Source organism: Nasonia vitripennis, chromosome 5 (assembly GCF_009193385.2).
Source record: "Nasonia vitripennis strain AsymCx chromosome 5, Nvit_psr_1.1, whole genome shotgun sequence".
NCBI classification, from domain to species: Eukaryota; Metazoa; Arthropoda; class Insecta; order Hymenoptera; family Pteromalidae; genus Nasonia; species Nasonia vitripennis.
Window position 1 is genome coordinate 15,358,666 of NC_045761.1, and position 18,216 is coordinate 15,376,881.

General features: G+C 38.7%; 2 protein-coding genes across 8 annotated transcripts; one reads left to right on the forward strand and one right to left on the reverse strand.

The window, feature by feature from the left end:
- The first annotated feature begins 542 nt into the window (after window positions 1-542).
- Window positions 543-9,539, forward strand: LOC100116741 (REST corepressor 3). 4 transcript variants are annotated; one of them, XM_031932912.2, is made up of 10 exons: window positions 543-2,199; window positions 2,496-2,570; window positions 2,657-2,731; window positions 2,802-3,016; window positions 3,078-3,260; window positions 4,305-4,415; window positions 5,476-5,564; window positions 5,850-6,024; window positions 6,415-6,729; window positions 6,815-9,539. In XM_031932912.2, exons 1-10 carry the CDS (start codon window positions 2,097-2,099, stop codon window positions 6,908-6,910), a joined length of 1,437 nt encoding a protein of 478 aa, XP_031788772.1. In that variant the 5' UTR covers window positions 543-2,096; the 3' UTR covers window positions 6,911-9,539. The 4 variants fall into 4 exon arrangements, with proteins under 4 accessions (XP_031788772.1, XP_031788774.1, XP_031788775.1 ...); XM_031932913.2 differs by having other exon boundaries at window positions 1,435-2,199; window positions 2,502-2,570; XM_031932914.2 differs by lacking the exon at window positions 4,305-4,415.
- LOC100116772 lies at window positions 8,954-18,124 on the reverse strand. Of its 4 annotated transcripts, XM_032601147.1 has the most exons (13): window positions 17,816-18,123; window positions 17,592-17,698; window positions 16,148-16,289; window positions 16,004-16,065; window positions 15,432-15,599; window positions 15,200-15,341; window positions 13,873-14,747; window positions 12,952-13,750; window positions 12,452-12,869; window positions 12,227-12,366; window positions 11,987-12,141; window positions 11,522-11,914; window positions 8,954-11,444 (listed from the first exon to the last, which is right to left on the reverse strand). In XM_032601147.1, exons 6-13 carry the CDS (start codon window positions 15,311-15,313, stop codon window positions 9,551-9,553), a joined length of 4,788 nt encoding a protein of 1,595 aa, XP_032457038.1. In that variant the 5' UTR covers window positions 15,314-15,341; window positions 15,432-15,599; window positions 16,004-16,065; window positions 16,148-16,289; window positions 17,592-17,698; window positions 17,816-18,123; the 3' UTR covers window positions 8,954-9,550. The 4 variants fall into 4 exon arrangements, with proteins under 4 accessions (XP_032457038.1, XP_032457037.1, XP_032457039.1 ...); XM_032601146.1 differs by having other exon boundaries at window positions 17,592-18,122; XM_032601148.1 differs by lacking the exons at window positions 16,004-16,065; window positions 16,148-16,289 and having other exon boundaries at window positions 9,530-11,444; window positions 17,816-18,124.
- Window positions 18,125-18,216: the final 92 nt, after the last annotated feature.

Sequence of the window (18,216 nt, forward strand, 5' to 3'; positions counted from 1 at the left end):
GCATCAGTGTGTTCGTGTGTATATGCATACACACACACACACACACTTATATATATATATATATATATATACACATGCTACGTACGTCGACCTATACTCTCGCGCGATGAAAAGCTCGCTCGATTTCGAGAGAGATGCCATTCGAAAACTCGACGCATTTCCAGCCGGGAACTGGCGAGCCTCTGCCGCGGAAAAATCGGCGTTTCCCCCACAACTACCTCGAGAAATCATTGAAGACATTGAAAATGCCCCGCGGCGTCGCCAAGAGACGCTGTCAAGAGTCTCGAGAGATCTTCAATCGACGGCTTCGCGCGACCGTAGAACTGCGTGACGTCACTCGGCCGCTGCTGCTGCTCTTTTTTCACCTATATAGCTGCGGCTGATCCGTAAACTACGAGCGTATATTGCTCCGCGCACGCTGCATGAAAATCTCGAAATATATAATACACACCTACAATATATCCCTATGACCTGAATTAAGTTTTCGAAGCTGCCTTTTGCAACAATCATGCTTACGCTAAATACGATGCGGGAGTCAGTCGTATGAGGGAATTGTTATTTGGACGTCGAATGAAAGGTGTTATATTCGAAAGTAGTCGTTCGCCTTGAAAAAATTTCCCGGCGCTTATCCGTTTTCTATACATACATATATAGGTATATAGAGTCGATGCCGAAGAACGTACAGTGTGGTTATATGTGGACAAAATTTTAAGTTTGGCTGCGAACGAATATAATTTCACGAGCCATTGAAGAATTATGCTTTTGCGTCGTTGTGTCGTTCTCCCGCAGGCCCGCGCACAAGCTCCCGGCAGTGCGCGCGCTCTAGAGTTGGCTTTGCAATGAACTGCCTTGCAACTGCGCATGCAACAAAATAACAATCGCACAAGTACTTCGTAAGTAGTTAGTTAAAGCCCAAGCTTGAGCGGCTTTAAAAATGGCAGAGAGCGGCCCGTGGGCCGTGGCGGCGGCGCGCGTTTCCCGCAGGTTTCACACAGGCTGGCGCGCACGGGCTGGCACGGGCCAGCCAGGAGAAATGCCAAGCGAACTTAATGTGCCGCAGGAGAGTGCGAATGTGGGGCGGCTCAGAAGCGGCCGACGAGAGTCGAGACTCGAGAGGGTGACCCGAGACAAGCTGGGACCTGGGAAGGAGAGGTACAGATCCGCGGTGAAACTTGGAAAGCGCAGTGACCAATCAGGAGCTGGTCCTCGGCGACTCGACGATCACCCGTCGCAGCTCACGGTAGTCACAGCTGTCTTCTGATGCTCTACTATTACGCCTGCGTGACCGTCTCGAGCACGCTCTCGCTCTTCTATCACTTCTATAAGTGCTGCGCTGGCGCTGGGCGCTGCGTGCTTTAAGTACATCCCAGTGTATTCGAGCCTTCGCGTTCTCTCTCTCTCTCTCTCTCTCTCTCTCTCTTCTTCGTTTATACGAGGTCGCTCCGTTGTACAGTTTACTTATATACTTTGCCCAACGCTCGCTGGGTCTTTGTCGCCGAATCGGACTTCGGAGCTCTGCAAACTGCGAATAAAAGCCGAAGGAGCAGGAAGTGCGCGCGGGTATCGATTGCGGGATCTCTTATTCCTTCAGTTGCCTCAGTCGCAGTCCGTCACCAGACTCGTCAGTAACCAAACCCGGACCCCGCAATTCGCATGGCGCAATGGCGCATACGCATACGCATACGCATACATAGGTATTAGGCATACGGCATACAGTCCGGACGCCATAGCACTCTTCCCCTCCCCGCGGCCCCGCACGCCGCCCGCCGCTGGCCGCACTCAGCAGTAGCAGTAGCAGTTCCCAGCTCGACTCTCGAGCGAGAGAGGCGAGACTCGAGAGCAGTTCGGTTCAGCAGTCAGTCTCGCAGTCTCCTCTCGGCTCTCACATAGTGGCTAGTGGTATCGCGTGTGTCGGCTGCCAGGGGGACACCTACGGGCGCACGTAGCCTCGCGCGTATCCGTCCACAAGTCCGGCGGAGCATCGCAGAGAGCGACTGCAAGCCAAGCAGCCGAGTGGATACTTGGGTAGAAGCGACCGATTTCGCGGATAGTGGTGATCGCTCGATCAACTTTGCTTCCGGACCAACCGCAGAAGGATGGTGCTGGCCGAGAGGAATTCCGAGAGCGTACGCAACGGGCGCAGGTCCAGGGGCCCCAGCCCCAACGGGCAGACCGAGTCCTCCAGCGAAGAGGACGGAGGTGAGATGCACTTTTATTACCTACAAGTGCTTCCTCCACACTTGGACGCGCGCGCGAGAAACTTTTTCCTCCCTCCCAGTTCCCTCCTTCCTTCGCTTCATCCGCACCGCTGCGAAGCGTTCGCGGGGCATCTGCTGCTGCAAACTTTGCAGCCGTGAAGCTGCACGCGTGTAACGATGGGAGGATGGGAGGGCACGTCGATGACTTTTATCGATCGCGATAGCTCCCCAAGAAGGTGCGGGCAATCGCTCGACTTGCTTTTCCGCTTCTCCGTGTCTCATTTTTGATTTTTCAAGTTCCAGCAGAAAAGATCCGTGTCGGCAGGGACTACCAAGCTATAGTGCCCGAGCTCATTCCCATCAATGATAAGAGTACGTTCGAATTTGCTATTTTTTTACGTTTCCTTAGCCTTCTAGCTGATCATCAGACCCATGATTTCTTCATTTGCTATTTGTAGAGCGCAAGCCGGATCAATGCCCCGAAAGGGCACTGCTTGTCTGGTCGCCTACCATCGAGATACCAGATCAGAAATGTAAGTTTCCCCCAGTTTACACAGTCAGACTTGCTGCGTCAAACTTTTTGCTTACTTGATTCTCTTGCAGTGGACGAGTATATTGTATGTGCAAAAGAAAAGTTTGGATACAACGGGGAACAGGCATTGGGAATGCTATTCTGGCACAAACACAACCTCGAGCGAGCAGTTCTCGATCTGGCAAACTTCACACCTTTCCCCGATGAGTGGACTGTGGAGGACAAGGTCCTGTTCGAACAGGCCTTTCAATTCCACGGCAAAAGCTTTCACAGAATTCGTCAAATGGTCAGCCTCGACAAAATCAAAAATTGTTTTTAAATTAATAACCTACATTTTTCTCTTATAGCTCCCAGACAAATCAATAGCCAGCCTTGTCAAATACTACTACAGTTGGAAGAAAACCAGAACCAAGACATCCTTAATGGACAGGCAAGCAAGAAAGCTCACTAGTGGTGGTAAGGAAGGCGAAAACGGAAGTGAGAATGGAAGCGACTTGGCTTCTAACACAGACAGTGAATCTGAAGAAAAAGTAAGATAATTCAGCATTTTACTATTTTGAATTACTTAACTATTTTTGCATGCAAGCAGCGTGCGTAACAAGAACTTTGATTTTCACTATTTTATATACATAATTTTATTTATTTTGTATCTATTTTTTTCAACTAGGTGTGTGTATTTAAAAATCATTTGCCCTCTGCAGTATTTTCATTTGACTCTTTTCATTTATTATTATTATTATTATTATTATTATTATTATTATTTGGTAATTGACAGCAGCATCTCAGCATTGTATTGCCTAGTATTCTTAATAGTACAATGTAAGAGTTTAAACACAACTGTTGATATAGAAATGCTCAAAATACCATCATTCAAAATTAAGTCTTTCTCTTACATTTTACTCCTGAGATTTTTCAAAGGAATACATATGAAATAATTTTTGTATTCTGCATATTATGTTTCCTTTAAAAAATCTTGGCATAGGATTATGGTCAGTCGATTTTGACCAATTTTAAGCTTTCTAAAATAATTTTCATTGCTAAAAGATGGGATTACTCTAAAAAATGTATCCACACGCCATTTCACATGAAAAAACAAGCTTTTATTCAAATAGATTGAATTAAGCAATAATGCATACCAGAGTTACAAGTCATTTATGAATCGGTACGTCTATCATCCCTATACGTTTTCTTCATTCTTCATTCAGTGTTTCACCACAAATATTTGCAACTGTTTATTGGGAAGATTTATAGTTTATCATTCACAAATGCTTATACCTAGCAACAACAAGGAATAGACAGCTAGTTTTCTTTCCTCAATGTAAGCTTATTCGTTTAATATATATCACATGAAGTCTACCCTTGTATGCAGTAACCATATTCTCTTATGTTTTCAAATTACATTGAACTTTGTGAATGATTTTTATTCTACATCTTCCCTCAATCATTTATGGATACTATTAGACTTCAAACAAGTGTTTTAGCAAAAAAATCATTCACTTTTCTACTCATTGACCCAGTTCCATTTTAAATGTGAAATTTCGTTTATGAAAAAGTTTGAATGTTGGACGTTCCAGAAATGGACGATCCACCGCGGAATTCGTCGTGGAAAAAACCAGACCGCGCCAGGAAGCCAAGGCGCTGATGCCAAGGCCTCATCCGAAACGGAAAACGTTCCTCTGGTTCAGGTACTCAGCCTAAACCTTATGAAAATAGAACCTTATGAAGAAAGAAATATACAATATCCACTTTTGCGTATTAGTCTCTACTTTTTAGCATTGCTTATCCATAATACACACGCGCGCGCTCACACACACACATATATATATATATATATATCTATATATTTTTTTTCTGTATTTATTTATATTCCTTTGCACTGTATCAGTGTCGTACTTACAATTTTTAAACAAGTAGAAATATGCGTGAATAGTTTTTTCCTACATTAAGAATCTTTTGATTATACCAACATTGATTATTCTTTTCCAATTTGTGAAAAATCACTGATTCACATAAAACTGCTTGCTATTCACTTTTTTCTTGTTACATTATGAGATGCTTAGAAATCGTTGAGTCGAGTATTTTAATTGAACAGCACTCGTCTTATCTTCTTTTTTACTCTAGTAATATTCTCTTTTTCTCAAGCACCAAGTTTTGATTTTTTTACATAGAGTGCACCTCATGATGTAATTCATTTTCCTTGAGTACCTTTACACCACGTTTTTTTAATCGAATTGTCAAGCGACTGATAACTTATACAATATCTTGATTACATACTAACTGATGGTGGTCCTAAACAAGTATCTTGGTCAAAAATAATCTCTTTGCTATAGCACTTTTTCTGTATGCCTCAAATGACTGTTTGTTGAATAGTTTCTGGAATAATAATTGTAAAAATGTTCACACCTGAGCGCAACACTCGGAGAAAGAATAGACTCATCAAGAAATTTTCTTTCGCACATTTCTAACGTATATGAATTGCCGTCTGCGCAAGCTCGAAAGCTCTGATCAGACTCGCTGAATCCAGGAGTCGACGAATGAACTTGATGGGTCTTCTGATGTTGTATATCTTCGTCTTCTTTGCATATTTGCTCATTTTGTCCTCTAATAATAATAATAACCAACAATATTGAAAAAAAACAGAAATTAAAGATGTTTATAAAACGAGAACAAGCCAAAAAACAAATAAAACATTTCAACGAAAGCGGGTGGGAGGAAGTACTTAAAAAAGGGTATTATGTGTTGTAGGGCTCGTGTAGCAACTGTGGCGTTGCTTGTCATAGCGTTCGTTCTACGCCCAAGGGACACGCGTGTCATAGCTGCTATCTGCATTGGAGGTCAGTGTATCAGTTATGTGTTAAAAGAGCAAAGCAATAAAAAGCAAACCCACCGTGTCTGATTTCGTACGTGCAGTGTGGGTTCGCTCGAGTCGGACAAATCGAGTCAACGCCTATCCTACATGAATGATATACGAAATAATACTGTGTCTCGCGGTTTTCGCGGCTCGAGCCCCGGCAAAAGTATGAAATGAGAAACGAAAGAGGGAGGCGAAAAAAAACACGTAAAACCAAATGATATTTAAAAGAGAAAAACGTGTGTATGTGTGTGTGACTAATGTCCAGGCGTACGGGTGTCGCAAGACCACTAAGCTCAATGCCGGGTCGATCGAACAAACGAAAACCACCGCGTGGACTAGTCGTCAATCACGACGACTTGGCGGCGCTGGCCGGTCAGCCGAACCAAGCCATCAGCACCCTGCAAGCTATTGACACTGAAATCGTTAGCCTCAAGCGACAAGTACGTTATTACCTACGCATGCTCTATACCTCTAATCCTCCTCGACAAATATACATATGTCGATGAAGAACGCTCGCGCATCGTGTGGATACATTTTTCTCTGCCAACGACTGTATACCTATTATACGTATATATAAACATGTGTCATTAATCTGCGGCATTCTATTCTATTTTTTTTTTTTTTCAGAGACTTTTTTCAATCGCTTGACCCTCTCTCTCTCTTTCTCTCTCTCTCTCTCTCTCTCTCTCTCTCTCTCTCTCTCTCACACTCTCTTTCTCTCTTTGACAGTAGTAATATGATCTATAGTAGTAAGTAGTAGTAGTAGTAGTAGTAGTGATAAAGGTAACCCGAGTATTTCTTTTTTAACAAACTCTTGCCTGCCTACACAGATCCAATCGAACAAGCAGCAGGTGAGCGCACTGAAGCGCAAGACGTCGGACGGCATCGACGAGCTGCGGCCACCAGAGAACTCGAGCAGGATCAACTCGCGCTGGACGAATGACGAACTGTTGCTGGCTGTGCAGGGTGTGCGCAAGTACGGCAAGGACTTTTCAGCTATCGCCGATGTCATCGGCACCAAGACCGAGGCGCATCTCAAAAACTTCTTCGTTAATTACCGCAGAAGATACAATTTGGACGCTGTGCTCAAAGAATACGAGGCGGAAAACGGCCCTATCCTCATAGACGACGACAAGGACGACAAGGTAGTATGGCATGTTAGCGTGAAACTTGTACTTGCTACTTACCGATCTTGATTTTCTAACTTGTCGCGCTCTTTGCTTTTTTCAGATGGAAGTTGATCCACCATCTAATTCTGAATCAGCAGAGAGCTCGCAGAAAACGCAGAAAACGCCAACGGCCCAAGTCAATCAAACAGCGAAATAACACACGACTATGGTTCTTAATGCAGTCAAGCGCGTTAAGCAGACTTAACTTGAGTAATTACAACATTATACATTTACAACACACAATTATACATTTCAAGCTATTTGAATAAGAGTCTAACGCGAAAAGGGAGCTTACTTACGCGCACCAATGCTCTCTATATATATATACTATGATTGGAAAAAACTCGATGTATGAAAACATACGGATGTGCGTGTGTGGGCATGTGCATGTGTGCGTGCGTGTGAGAGTGGGTGTGTGCATGGGTGTAGCTAAACTTTACTACGTGCAACGTTAATAACTCGGCACAAAGTCACACAATCGCAAGCTTCCACTCGACTTATACTTTTCTTCACTTTTTCATACTTAACTTACTGATATGTATACAACAAATATTTCAAAGTACAATTTTTACCATTGATCAATCACCGTAGACTTGAGGATGATAGACTTGAAAATTTAGCATTTTTTGATGAAACACTAGTGTTGAGATTCACAGGTGTAATGAGACAAGATAAGATTTTTTTTCTGTAGATACGCTTTGCTGCGTGATAATGAAAAATTGCTTTTCTTACATCACCTAATTGTAAATATAAATTAATAAATGGTCTTTATTCAAGTCCATCTAGGAATGAATGGTTACAAATCAATTTTTAAGAATTATCGTTAGTTTCATTCATAACAAAACTTTTCACAATTTATAGTGTAAATTTTAAAGGAGTTATGCGTTCACTCAAAAGTTCAGTTACTGGCAAAAACACGCGTAAAATTGTAAGAGAACCAACTCCTTGTTATTATTTATACCGTACGTGAATTTAAATGTTGTCAATATACATATATATGTACATATATAAGCGCTCGAATTGTTATGTACGTGTAACATATATATGCATCAATGAGTTCATCGAAACGGAAAATTTACGGCAAAGATTCGAAATAATGATAGTGCAAGTGATTGATGTCGTCTAATACGATCGACAAGGCGCAATTATTCGCAAAACTATGTATATTATTGCAACATTAGGAAATTAATTCGACGCCAGAGAGATTTACGGCAATCGCATTAATTAAAATAAGATAAAATCTCTCGATGTCGCGACTATAATGATTGGCAAAGTCGATTTACCTTTCAATTAACCATTAATTTAAGATTTACATCATTGTATTATTGTTCCTTTCATTTTTTTTTATTTCATATTGCAAGATTATGAAATATCTCATTTTACACGTACATTGCTTTCTTTAAATCTAACTTTTATGAATAAAAAATTTTACGTATGTATTAGTAAAATAATATCTTTAGACTGCATTGCATAAAGAATATGCGTGATTTTAAAAAGAAATCTTTTTTTTTTATCATTACTATGAAATAAATTTTTAAATACAATTTTAAAGTTTGCCAATTGACAGCATGGAGATGATTTCTTGTGAGCAGTAACTAGAAATCAACTATTGCGATATTTAAAATGAATTCTTACGTGTAATAACGAAAGCAAGATTATGATACGATCTATCGAGGTTAAAATAAACGGCAACTACATTTTTTTAGGACATTGTGTTTTACATTGAAAGTTTAAAAATTATCAAAACCGTGAGTAAAAACAATTCATTTGTGACATCAATACCAATTATAATATTTTTTTAAGCCGAAGGATTTAAATAATGCATTCTTATGATTTATATTTTGAAATATTTTTTTATATTTACATAATCTGTGATCAAGTATCCAAATTTCTGACTGCGTATCGATAACACTACTCTGAATTATGTAACAATTAAATTCGTATTTTTTTGTTTTGGATGTTTGTTACAATTATGAAAATGTGTAGTGCACAATGCGAACACCAATTAAACAAAATTTTTTATTTTATATTAACATGCAACATAAATATCTTTAAACTTAAAAAAAAAAGTAATAATTGTTACGCAAAAAGTTATTGTACAAAACATTAGGAATCGGCGATGTCGCTATTGCAACAATAGAAAACGTCAGCAAAAGAACATCATTTTTGTCCTATTTAATAAAAGCGAGTAGTTGAATTATTATAGCTCATAATCTTAACGCTAATTTATTTTATAAGAATACATGTATAGGAGTTTCTCTAATACATCGCAGTCGCAGCCACAAAATAACTAATGGTTGTGTAGTATCTTATAATGTAAATAATTTCAATTTGTAACTTTTGAAAGAGTACACGAAAGCACTATGAAATTAAATAAGTATAACTTTAACAAGACGAATTTGTAACGAAAAAAGTATGCGTATAGTTGCTGAGAATTTTGACTGTGCTTCATTTAAGTATATAATTGGATTTTCTTGTTTGAAAATTCATGTCTATTTGTAACGATTGTCGCGAAAAAATAAGTAAAATCAGAACTTTTAATCTTTCAGCGGAAAACGTCTGATTGAGTATTCTAAGCGCTGCTTCAATTTGTGCAGACTGTTAAGTAGAAACTAAACTATAGCTATATATTTTTTTAATAAGTTTGATTTATAATAAATCTGATTACATGTGTAGTCCTGATTTGCTATTGTTTTTCATTATCGACAAAACTTGATTGATTGTGAAAATCATATAATTGTATAGCATTTATTTATGATAATGATAATAAATTCAAGTCCAATTTATAATATTGACTTTATTTTCTTTTCAAGTACATCTCCATCACAACTTTTAGCTTCTGAGCTAAATATTTGTCATAATTAATATTTAAAACATCCTCGAGATTGTTTGTATTAATATTCATCTTGTGTATAAAATCTCGTCTAGCATTAAATACATGATCGCTGATGTTCTTATGGATTCCCGTTCCCTTTGTAAAAGCTCCCAGAGTAACTCTTTGTTGCATACAAAATACTATGAAATTAATCAGTTTGGACTCTTCGTTATAGGGAGTTATTGTGTTACAGTCAAACGGATTCGCTATATCAAAAGTACTTGACTGGTGTTTTACAGAAGCATGTAAATACTTTTCGAAAAATTCGATAGTCTGACCATTAGAAAGATCGCCAAGCAGTGTTTTCTCCGAAGCCAAATTAAGTAGCATAGTATGGTACAAAATTGCGTCCATAACTTTGGTGCTCGACAAGTTTTTTGTTAGTATGATGTTGTTCAAAACACTGTCTCGGATTGTCTGTCGTATAGAAAACACTTCATCTTTCATCAAAATCAAAGAAGCTAAGACTGGTTTATATCTGTTTTTGTCATTCAAATGATCAAAGTTGTACAAAAGAATTTCCAGGCCCTTTGCTATTAGTTGTCTAAAAGTCTCTGGATAACTAAAGTAATTAGCAAGCGTTATTTTTTCTTTGGAAATACACGAGATCAAGCCCTCGAAGGGATCGTAAGTTTCAGAGCCACGTAAAGACAATACGTGTATGAGAGTAAGCAACTCCGATATCTGTATTGTTCGCGTGAATCTGTTCTCCAACTTGGAAACGAAGCTCTTCAACTTACATATGTCAGCATACTGCAGCTGAACGTGCTTACCCCTGAAAATCTGTCTAATAGACTCGTTTGAGTAGGCACAGATTTCTTCCAGCAAAAGTTGATGGCTGTCATCAAAATAACTAATTGCAAAGTCGAGACTAGTAATCAGTAGAGTGCGATTATATCTCGGCGCGTATTTAAGCAGGTTTACGCCAAAGTCAATACATTTTGCTGATAGTATGAATTTGAGAAAGGAGTAGTCCTCGCTGTAAGACATATGACTCACGAGGAGCCTCATGAGTTCGTCGACAAACTCGAAGAAGCCTGGTCTTGTCTTCGCATATAATGTGTAGAAATCGTTTTTCTTTTTCGACTCTGCACTGCTGTTCTCCTCCACGATGATTTTAAAATGACGTGATAGTCTCAACAGTTGGGCTTCAACTGCATAACAAAGCTTTTTCTGCTTAACGAGTATCGACCTTTTGCTCCAGAAGCCCCAAAGATCCTCGAGCTTTCTCCCGATCTCCAGGTTCTTTCTCACCTCGCGCAACGACCTAATCTTTTTATGCTTGACGCTCATGCTCTGCAGTTCGTCTTCCTGTTTCTCGTATAGATACTCCAGGGTATACAAATAGCCGTTCAGTCTATTGAAATCACTGCACGATGCAATCTGACTTTTGAATTGGCGTATTTCCTGATCAATGTTGACCAGTCCAACGGTCGCCACAAAAGACTTGGCCGCCAGAATCCTGACTTGAGCCACAGGACTGGCCAGAAAAAGGTTCAGACAGCTTCGGAGCTGCTTGATGTACATGGCGATAGAACTGCCATCAATGAGTTCGCAACCACTGAGAAACATTTTTGAGAGTAGAGAGAGTACGTGAATTATATTGCTGCTATTTCTACTGCTACAGTGGCCCTTTTTCTTGTCGAGCGGTTGACAGCAGGATTGTAGGCTGAGCAGGACGTGGGCAGCGAGCTGCGGAAAATGGCTAGCAAAGTAGTTGATTGAGTACCCGTAACCGAAATCCGCGCTTCTTGCGCCAGTGTTCTGGCCTACTAGGCGGTTCGCTATTGCGCCAAACAGTTGGAGGCTTGCATTGCTGCGTCGTTGAAGAAGAAGAAAAGAATTATTAATCGACCAATAATTGAATTGTTTTTACTTCTTATTTTTACATACCGTACAGTGAAGACTCGTGAAGGCATGTACTCGAAGCAAGTGAGACAGATGTTCTCCATGTACGGGCTCAACTGGGCTTGTAACTGCTTATCCGCGACGAGGGATTTTAAAAAATGTAGTTGCATCGTGCAGGGTTCGTCATAGTTGCTAAGCTCCCTATGTTCGAACTTTATCTTGGACGACTCCCTTAAACGCTGCAGCAGCAGATTGACCGCGAGATGAAGCAATTGCCTCTCGCTTCTCGTGTCGTTGGCCACAATCTTGTGGAACGTTATCGTCAAGCCAGCTCCTCTGCGAGTCAAATTTAGACTCGTTGAATAGTCGTTGTTTAGCAACTTTTGCACGTACTGCTCCAGTAGCTTCACCTTCTTCTCGTTATTTTGGCACAAGTATCTTGAGAAATTGTTTCAAAGCAATTAGATCACGCGGATTGAAGCAAATGGAATATAATAATCCAAGTTTTACCTGCTCAGATAACCGATTGCAATACCGGCTGACTCGATAACACCTTTGTGACGGCACTTGAGAGATACGGCCAGTATAACATCGCCAGCACGTGAGATTATTGCATCCGTAGCACACTTGCTTTTGGCAACTTCCACTGCCAACTCGCACAAGACCTATGACGATAAAGAGATCATTAGTATGGGCATTTGAAAAAATTCATTTGCCTTTTGACAGGCGAGGACGAGATTTATAGCATACTTTCAAAGATCTCCAAATGCAAGTTATTATCGATTGTTGCGCAGGAGATAAAACCAGCTCGTCGAATTCATAATTTATTTCGCTGCTCTTGATCGCTTCGTCAATCGCCAAACCCATTTCTTCAAAGGACGAGGAATATTCTGGAGACATGGAGGAAAAAAACAAGATGAAATTCACCGATCAATTTTGGAAATTCGGAATCTCTATATTATATTATATATTTGCCTAAATTCGACGACTTGGAAGAGAGGGCATTCAAAAAGAAAGTCACCGCTTGCTCGATCATTGAGATAACTTGCTCCAAGAAATCCTTCGAAACTGTAGCGGCCTCGGGTCCGTCAGAGAATCCAGTCAAAAAAAGTGCCAGGACGAGTCCGTAAAACGGAGTTTCCTGTGTAGCAGCTTTAAAAATATCTTTTTTCGCCAGTTCAAACTGCTGCGTTGCTTTGTCGAACAAGTACCTCGTGTAAGTCTGATAGTTTTCTATGCCAGGGTGCTGTGATTTCATTAATTGTACGGTTTTGTCGTTGCCCTGGCTGTTGAGCGGGAACCAGGTTGTCAAAATTCTTAAAAGGCAGGCGCCGCTGTCGGTTTCAAAAAATTTACAAGAGTTGCACTTGTTCAGTGCCGTCGTGAGCAGAGTCTGAAAAGCACCAATTTTCAATGCGTTATTTGTCTCTATATATTTTCACTTTAGAGAGCTCGAGTGAAGGGATCAGACTTACAAGCTTTTCTGAATCCGTAATGATGTTAGAATCGAAGAAAGCAACGATAATCGCAGCAGCGAGCTCCTTGATATCGGTCGCGGTGTCGAGAACTAGCTTGAAAAGCAAGACCAGGATCTCCTTGTCGGTAAAGTTGCAGCCGATCGCTCCGTCCTCCTGGAGCTGTCTTCTAAGAAGAGGTCCGTACCTCACAGCCTCCTTGAAATTTGGATCCTTATAGAGCTGCAGCAGTGCTGCGTCCTCCTTACATATGTCATTGTTCAAAAACTCGAGACTTATCTTGAACAGGTGCAGTCCGAAAATCTTGCGCTGGTAGCAGGAGCCCATTTCGAAGCAATCCAGCTGAAACTCGCGCAGCCAAGCAAGGAAGTCGATCGCCTGTTTGGGATTCTTCCTCGCCGATGCAGTCTTGAGAAGGTTGCTGAAAAAGATCCTGAAGTAGTTAAGAGCGCCCTGCCTGAGGTAGCCGGTGTCGACGGTCGCGTTGTAGTACAAGAAGTGCTTGATCGGCGCAACCGAAGCGGGCCCAGCGTCGTAGCAGTGCGCGGCGAAAGCGTTGAGCCGCACAAACTCGTCCTCGTGTTCCAGAAGAACGAGCTCGCTCTCCAGCTGGCTCTCGAGGCTGAATGGTATTCCGTATTTCTTGCCGATGCGGAGAAGATGGGACAGGTAGAGGAGGCTCTGGTCGTCGTGCTCCCGACTGCAGCAATCCGAGAGGAACGCCAGGAGGTCTCGGCGTTTCTTCACCTCGGGCTCGAGCCAGCATTTGCATAGTACTTGCAGCGCGCTGTACTGCTTTCTGAAATGATCGCATCGGTATCGGTTATTCGAGCGAAAATCGATTTTGGCACGCGCATATCGAAAGCGCAGCATACAGCTGTATATGATATATATATATATATACATATATATATTACTTACTCGGCTTCCCACGTACAGATGTAGTTCCTCAAATGTTCTCCGAACGTCGCTTTCCACATTTCCCCTGTCAACTTATTACTGATGATCGTGTAAACTTTCGTACTCGCATTGCATAGATGCTTGACAGTCAGACTGTTAAAAAGGCTCGAGATGAACTTAGGCTCGGTCAGCAGATCTAGCCTGGCCAGTGCGTGGCAGATTTCGGCCAAAATTGCGTACTTGGTAACGTGACACCACGATATTCTTTCAACGCAGCTGTAAAATAGATAGTCGAGAAAATCGCTGTACTTCTGCTGCATTGCGTGCAAGTAGAGCGAAAATATTCCTACAATATTGGCTTTGCAAATCTTATTATCCCAATTTGAGAATATCACTGCTTCCAGCCTTTTTTCCAGCGCTATCGTATCGCCCGACCAAAAATCCGTTTTCGACGTCCTCTGCATCCACGTCTGCAGAATTTTAAATGCAAAGTACGTGTACCTTGTGTACCTGATGCATTGCAAGTAAACTGCGTTGAAAATCCTCTCATAGATTTCGTGAGAGTAATCGACGTTATTTCCCAACTGCAGAAACCCGTGGCAGATCAATAACTGGTATAGTTCGATGTTGTACACTGGATATATCCTCTTACAATCAATTATTTGACTGTTTTCTATGTTAAAGTAGCTTAGAAGAATACTTTCTAACTCAGTCCAAGTATGCAAGGCTCTTAGGAGTGAAACATAAGCATGAGATGTCAGCAATACCGTCTCGTTCCCTACGTCATTGTTGGTGCACAATAAATGCAGAAGATTCGATTTTAATGATTCCCAATTTTCTCTATCCTTCTCTCTTATCTCGTTACTATTTTTTCCAGACGATGAACCAATTATTTTCTGAAACAATTTCGCATATCTTTAAAATTTTATCACTAGGCAATTAATTCATTTTGAAATAAAATTTTTTACAGCACTCTTGGAAAATTATTTTATTTACGGCTTAACTAGAATAGCCACTTTAATCCCTGAAAAGCGGGACTAAAATAGCTTTTTCTCCACGCCTGCACCGAAAGTACCACATTCCCTCCCGGGCGCCTGGAAGGGAATGTGCATTTTCGGTGCTGGTGTGAAGAAAAATAGTATACGCACCACGGGAGGAAAATTACTCGCCTTCGGCTCGGGTGGCTAAAGGCTAAATACATGAGATATGCACTGTCCAAGTTTTTTCCTCCCTAGGCACGTAATATACTATTATGGCATTATTCTCTTTTGTGAATGTACGTTATGCATTTGTATATTAAGACAATTAACGGTAACTATAATAGAAAAGAGTATATATATAGGCTAACCCTAAGTGATTCCAAACTTATTGCTTCATAATTCTGAATGACACTTGATGTGGTCCTCTCTCCAATGTGACTGTTCAGTTCTTTAGTTTTTGTAGGTTGATGAACAGGCTCCATTCTATTTTAATTTGAGTATAAAAAGTATCTAAAAAAATTTGATCAAATTTTCAAGATTAATACTGCAAGATTTGGCATGTTAATGGGCAATAAACAAATTGCTGCAATAATAATTTACCTTCAAAGAATCGGAAAGTGTTGCTCAGATCTTAACAGTAAATTGGCATATTAAAAGTGTTAATCCATAGTCATGCATGGCCTTGAAGATGGAAATATATGAGATGATCTTCTTCGAGGTGTTAGATCTGAAGTGCTTGGAGATTTACTTTCATCCTTATTGATAAGTCTGTAATGAGATAATGTCTTGTATTCTCAAAAAAAAAGAAATATGATAAAATTCTTGATTTAAAACTGTATTACTGATTTAATAAATAAAAAATGGGAATCAGAAACACACATTTCAAAATTTTCATTAGCTAAAGCTTGTGCATGTCAGGTATACTCTTTAATCTATTAGTTATTTATAGAAATCAATAACTAATATCTTACCTCTGCAAATACTGATATGTTATAAAATTTAATTCTTGTTATTATGATAGGAAAGTGATATTAATAATAAAGAGATGCAGATTTTTATTTTAAAGCTTTTTATTAGAATTACTATTAAATAAATGCTTATCACCAATTATATTAATAACAAGAAACTTAAATTAGTATTTTCTTGGCTTCTGTGGAAACTCTGGAACATACCCTTCTTTCTCTAATCGTTCCTTAAACATCAAATATTCACGCTTCTTATCAAAATGTTTCACCTAAAAAGGAAATTGCATATTGTGGATACAATTATATTAAAAATGTAAATCTAAGAACTGATAAAAAAACAATTATACATACCCATTGGGCTGGACAAAATTTTTCATATTCTTTCCTGAACGAGTTGCAGGAATCTTCAGATTTCTTTTCATCGAGACAATGCCAATACTGATCCCGATTCTGCCAACAATTCAGTCTATCCTCTTTGTTTGGAAAAGACATTCTGTAACATATGAAGTAATCAGAAAATTTAGACTAAAGATATTTTCTTAATAAAATAAAATTATTTGATAAATAAATAAATAGAAAATATGATAATGACATAATTTTCCTTGCTTTATATTATATTAAGCTATTGCTACACATTCTAGTTATAAATAATTTTCATGTTGTCTTTTAGTTATAAAATACTTACCCGGAAGATAAATAAAACTAAACACTAGTTGACAAAATGTTAAATAATAATCACATACTTTACACTCTTATATAGTATAGAAGTAAAAGATTTGATCAATGCATAGACACAGCTTAAAACTTTACATGATTTAATTTCTTAACTGTAAACCATTTCAATTCAAAATAAAGAAGTCAGCCAGTAACAGTTTATAATTCACCAGGTAAGATACTTTCAAAGAATCAGTATTGCAACTAATGAGCTTGAGCTTGATTCATAGAAATTTTAACCAATCAAAATATACATGGATACTTGAACAACCTTGATTTAAAAATAGTTGAGAAGTTCTAAGGAAGCCAAAATTTTATTTGTTTGAATAATTTGACAAATATTACAATGTTTACGGAACATTTTTATTGAAATTAACATTTGGATGTATTAAACTGGAAAAAATGAAAAATTTTAATAATTTTCATGGAATTTTTTATAGGAATAAATGTAACATTATTATAAATCAATGGTTCTGCATATCATTCAAATATTTTATATTGAAACAATAACCAATTGAAAATTTGTAATTCTATAAGATGGTAAGTGATGTTCTATAATAAGATTTATTAAAAATAGATTTTACAATGGAGTTATCGAAAACAAATATATTATATAAAAAAAATTTAATTGTTTTTAAACATTTTTTTTTAGTAAAACTAAATTTCTGGTGACAATCAAAGGGTATATGTATTTTGTTCAAAAAATTGTTTAAGTTAGAGCCGTTTGAATTTAGTTTTTTTTTTTATATAAGTTAGCCATTTGGTTAGAATGTATGGATATGGAATAAACACTTAAAATAAAATATTGCAATGAATAATACAATAAGAAGCTGTTTCACATTAATGGACATTATGATTGTAATCTTGCTACATCTAATATTTTAATTACAATTATACTTCTACAATTTAAGATTATTATATACATCATATACTTGATGTCTACTATGATTGAGTACTTTGCACACTTAGGTATAATCAATCAAAGTTAATCGAAGCAACTTTCATGTAAAGCAACAACAACTTGCGCATTTGAATGTAAAAATGTGAATAGATTGTGAAAAAAGCCAACGTAAAAATTTACCTGTTGATTAAAAATAAGTTGATGCAATGTCAGTTGAGGCAACCGCTGACTATTCTCAAATTTTCTCTTATAGAAATGCTTCCGATGCCAGTCTTGTATGTCTAACTCTAGATCAAAATTAAAACTTATTGAATATAAATAATCTCTCGAATATAGTTTGTCGAAATTTGGTTTGCAAAATATATTGCAACAAACAAAAATAAGCGAGTGTACAGCTTCCGCACCAGCGAAATGTGAATGAGGCCTTGTAGGTTAGGTATGCCACCCACAAAAACAAAGACCACGTGACATTGCAGAAAATTTATATACGATCGCGCATAACTGTTTCGTAAGTACTAAGTATATTATGTTGGAAAGTGAAGAAAAATAAAAATATTGTTAGGGACTAGGGAGTATAATAGGTGAAGTTTTTCGTTCAGACCGAGCTTTAGCTGCAGTAAGTTGAAAAGGAAATTTTAAATTGCTCGAAGTTTATTTATTAAGATGGATTAGCTTTTCGTCGGTGGATTCCGGCAATTTCGCAATGGTAAAAAGAATTGATTTTTCATTTTTTTTTTTTTGCATTTCAAAAGTCGAAAGGTTGCATCGTTCTTTGTGCGATGTGAAAATACGAAAATTGAACTCG

Bases quoted from the DNA above. Each gene is read 5' to 3' on its own strand.
- LOC100116741 (XM_031932912.2), top strand. From the start codon at position 2,097: ATGGTGCTGGCCGAGAGGAATTCCGAGAGCGTACGCAACGGGCGCAGG. The intron at 3,261-4,304 runs GTAAGATAATTC...TGGACGTTCCAG, and splicing joins ACAGTGAATCTGAAGAAAAA to AAATGGACGATCCACCGCGG. The intron at 5,565-5,849 runs GTCAGTGTATCA...ACTAATGTCCAG, and splicing joins AGCTGCTATCTGCATTGGAG to GCGTACGGGTGTCGCAAGAC.
- LOC100116772 (XM_032601147.1), bottom strand. From the start codon at position 15,313: ATGGAGCCTGTTCATCAACCTACAAAAACTAAAGAACTGAACAGTCAC. The intron at 12,142-12,226 runs GTATGCTATAAA...TTATCGTCATAG, and splicing joins GCATTTGGAGATCTTTGAAA to GTCTTGTGCGAGTTGGCAGT. The intron at 11,445-11,521 runs GTATGTAAAAAT...TCAACGACGCAG, and splicing joins TCACGAGTCTTCACTGTACG to CAATGCAAGCCTCCAACTGT.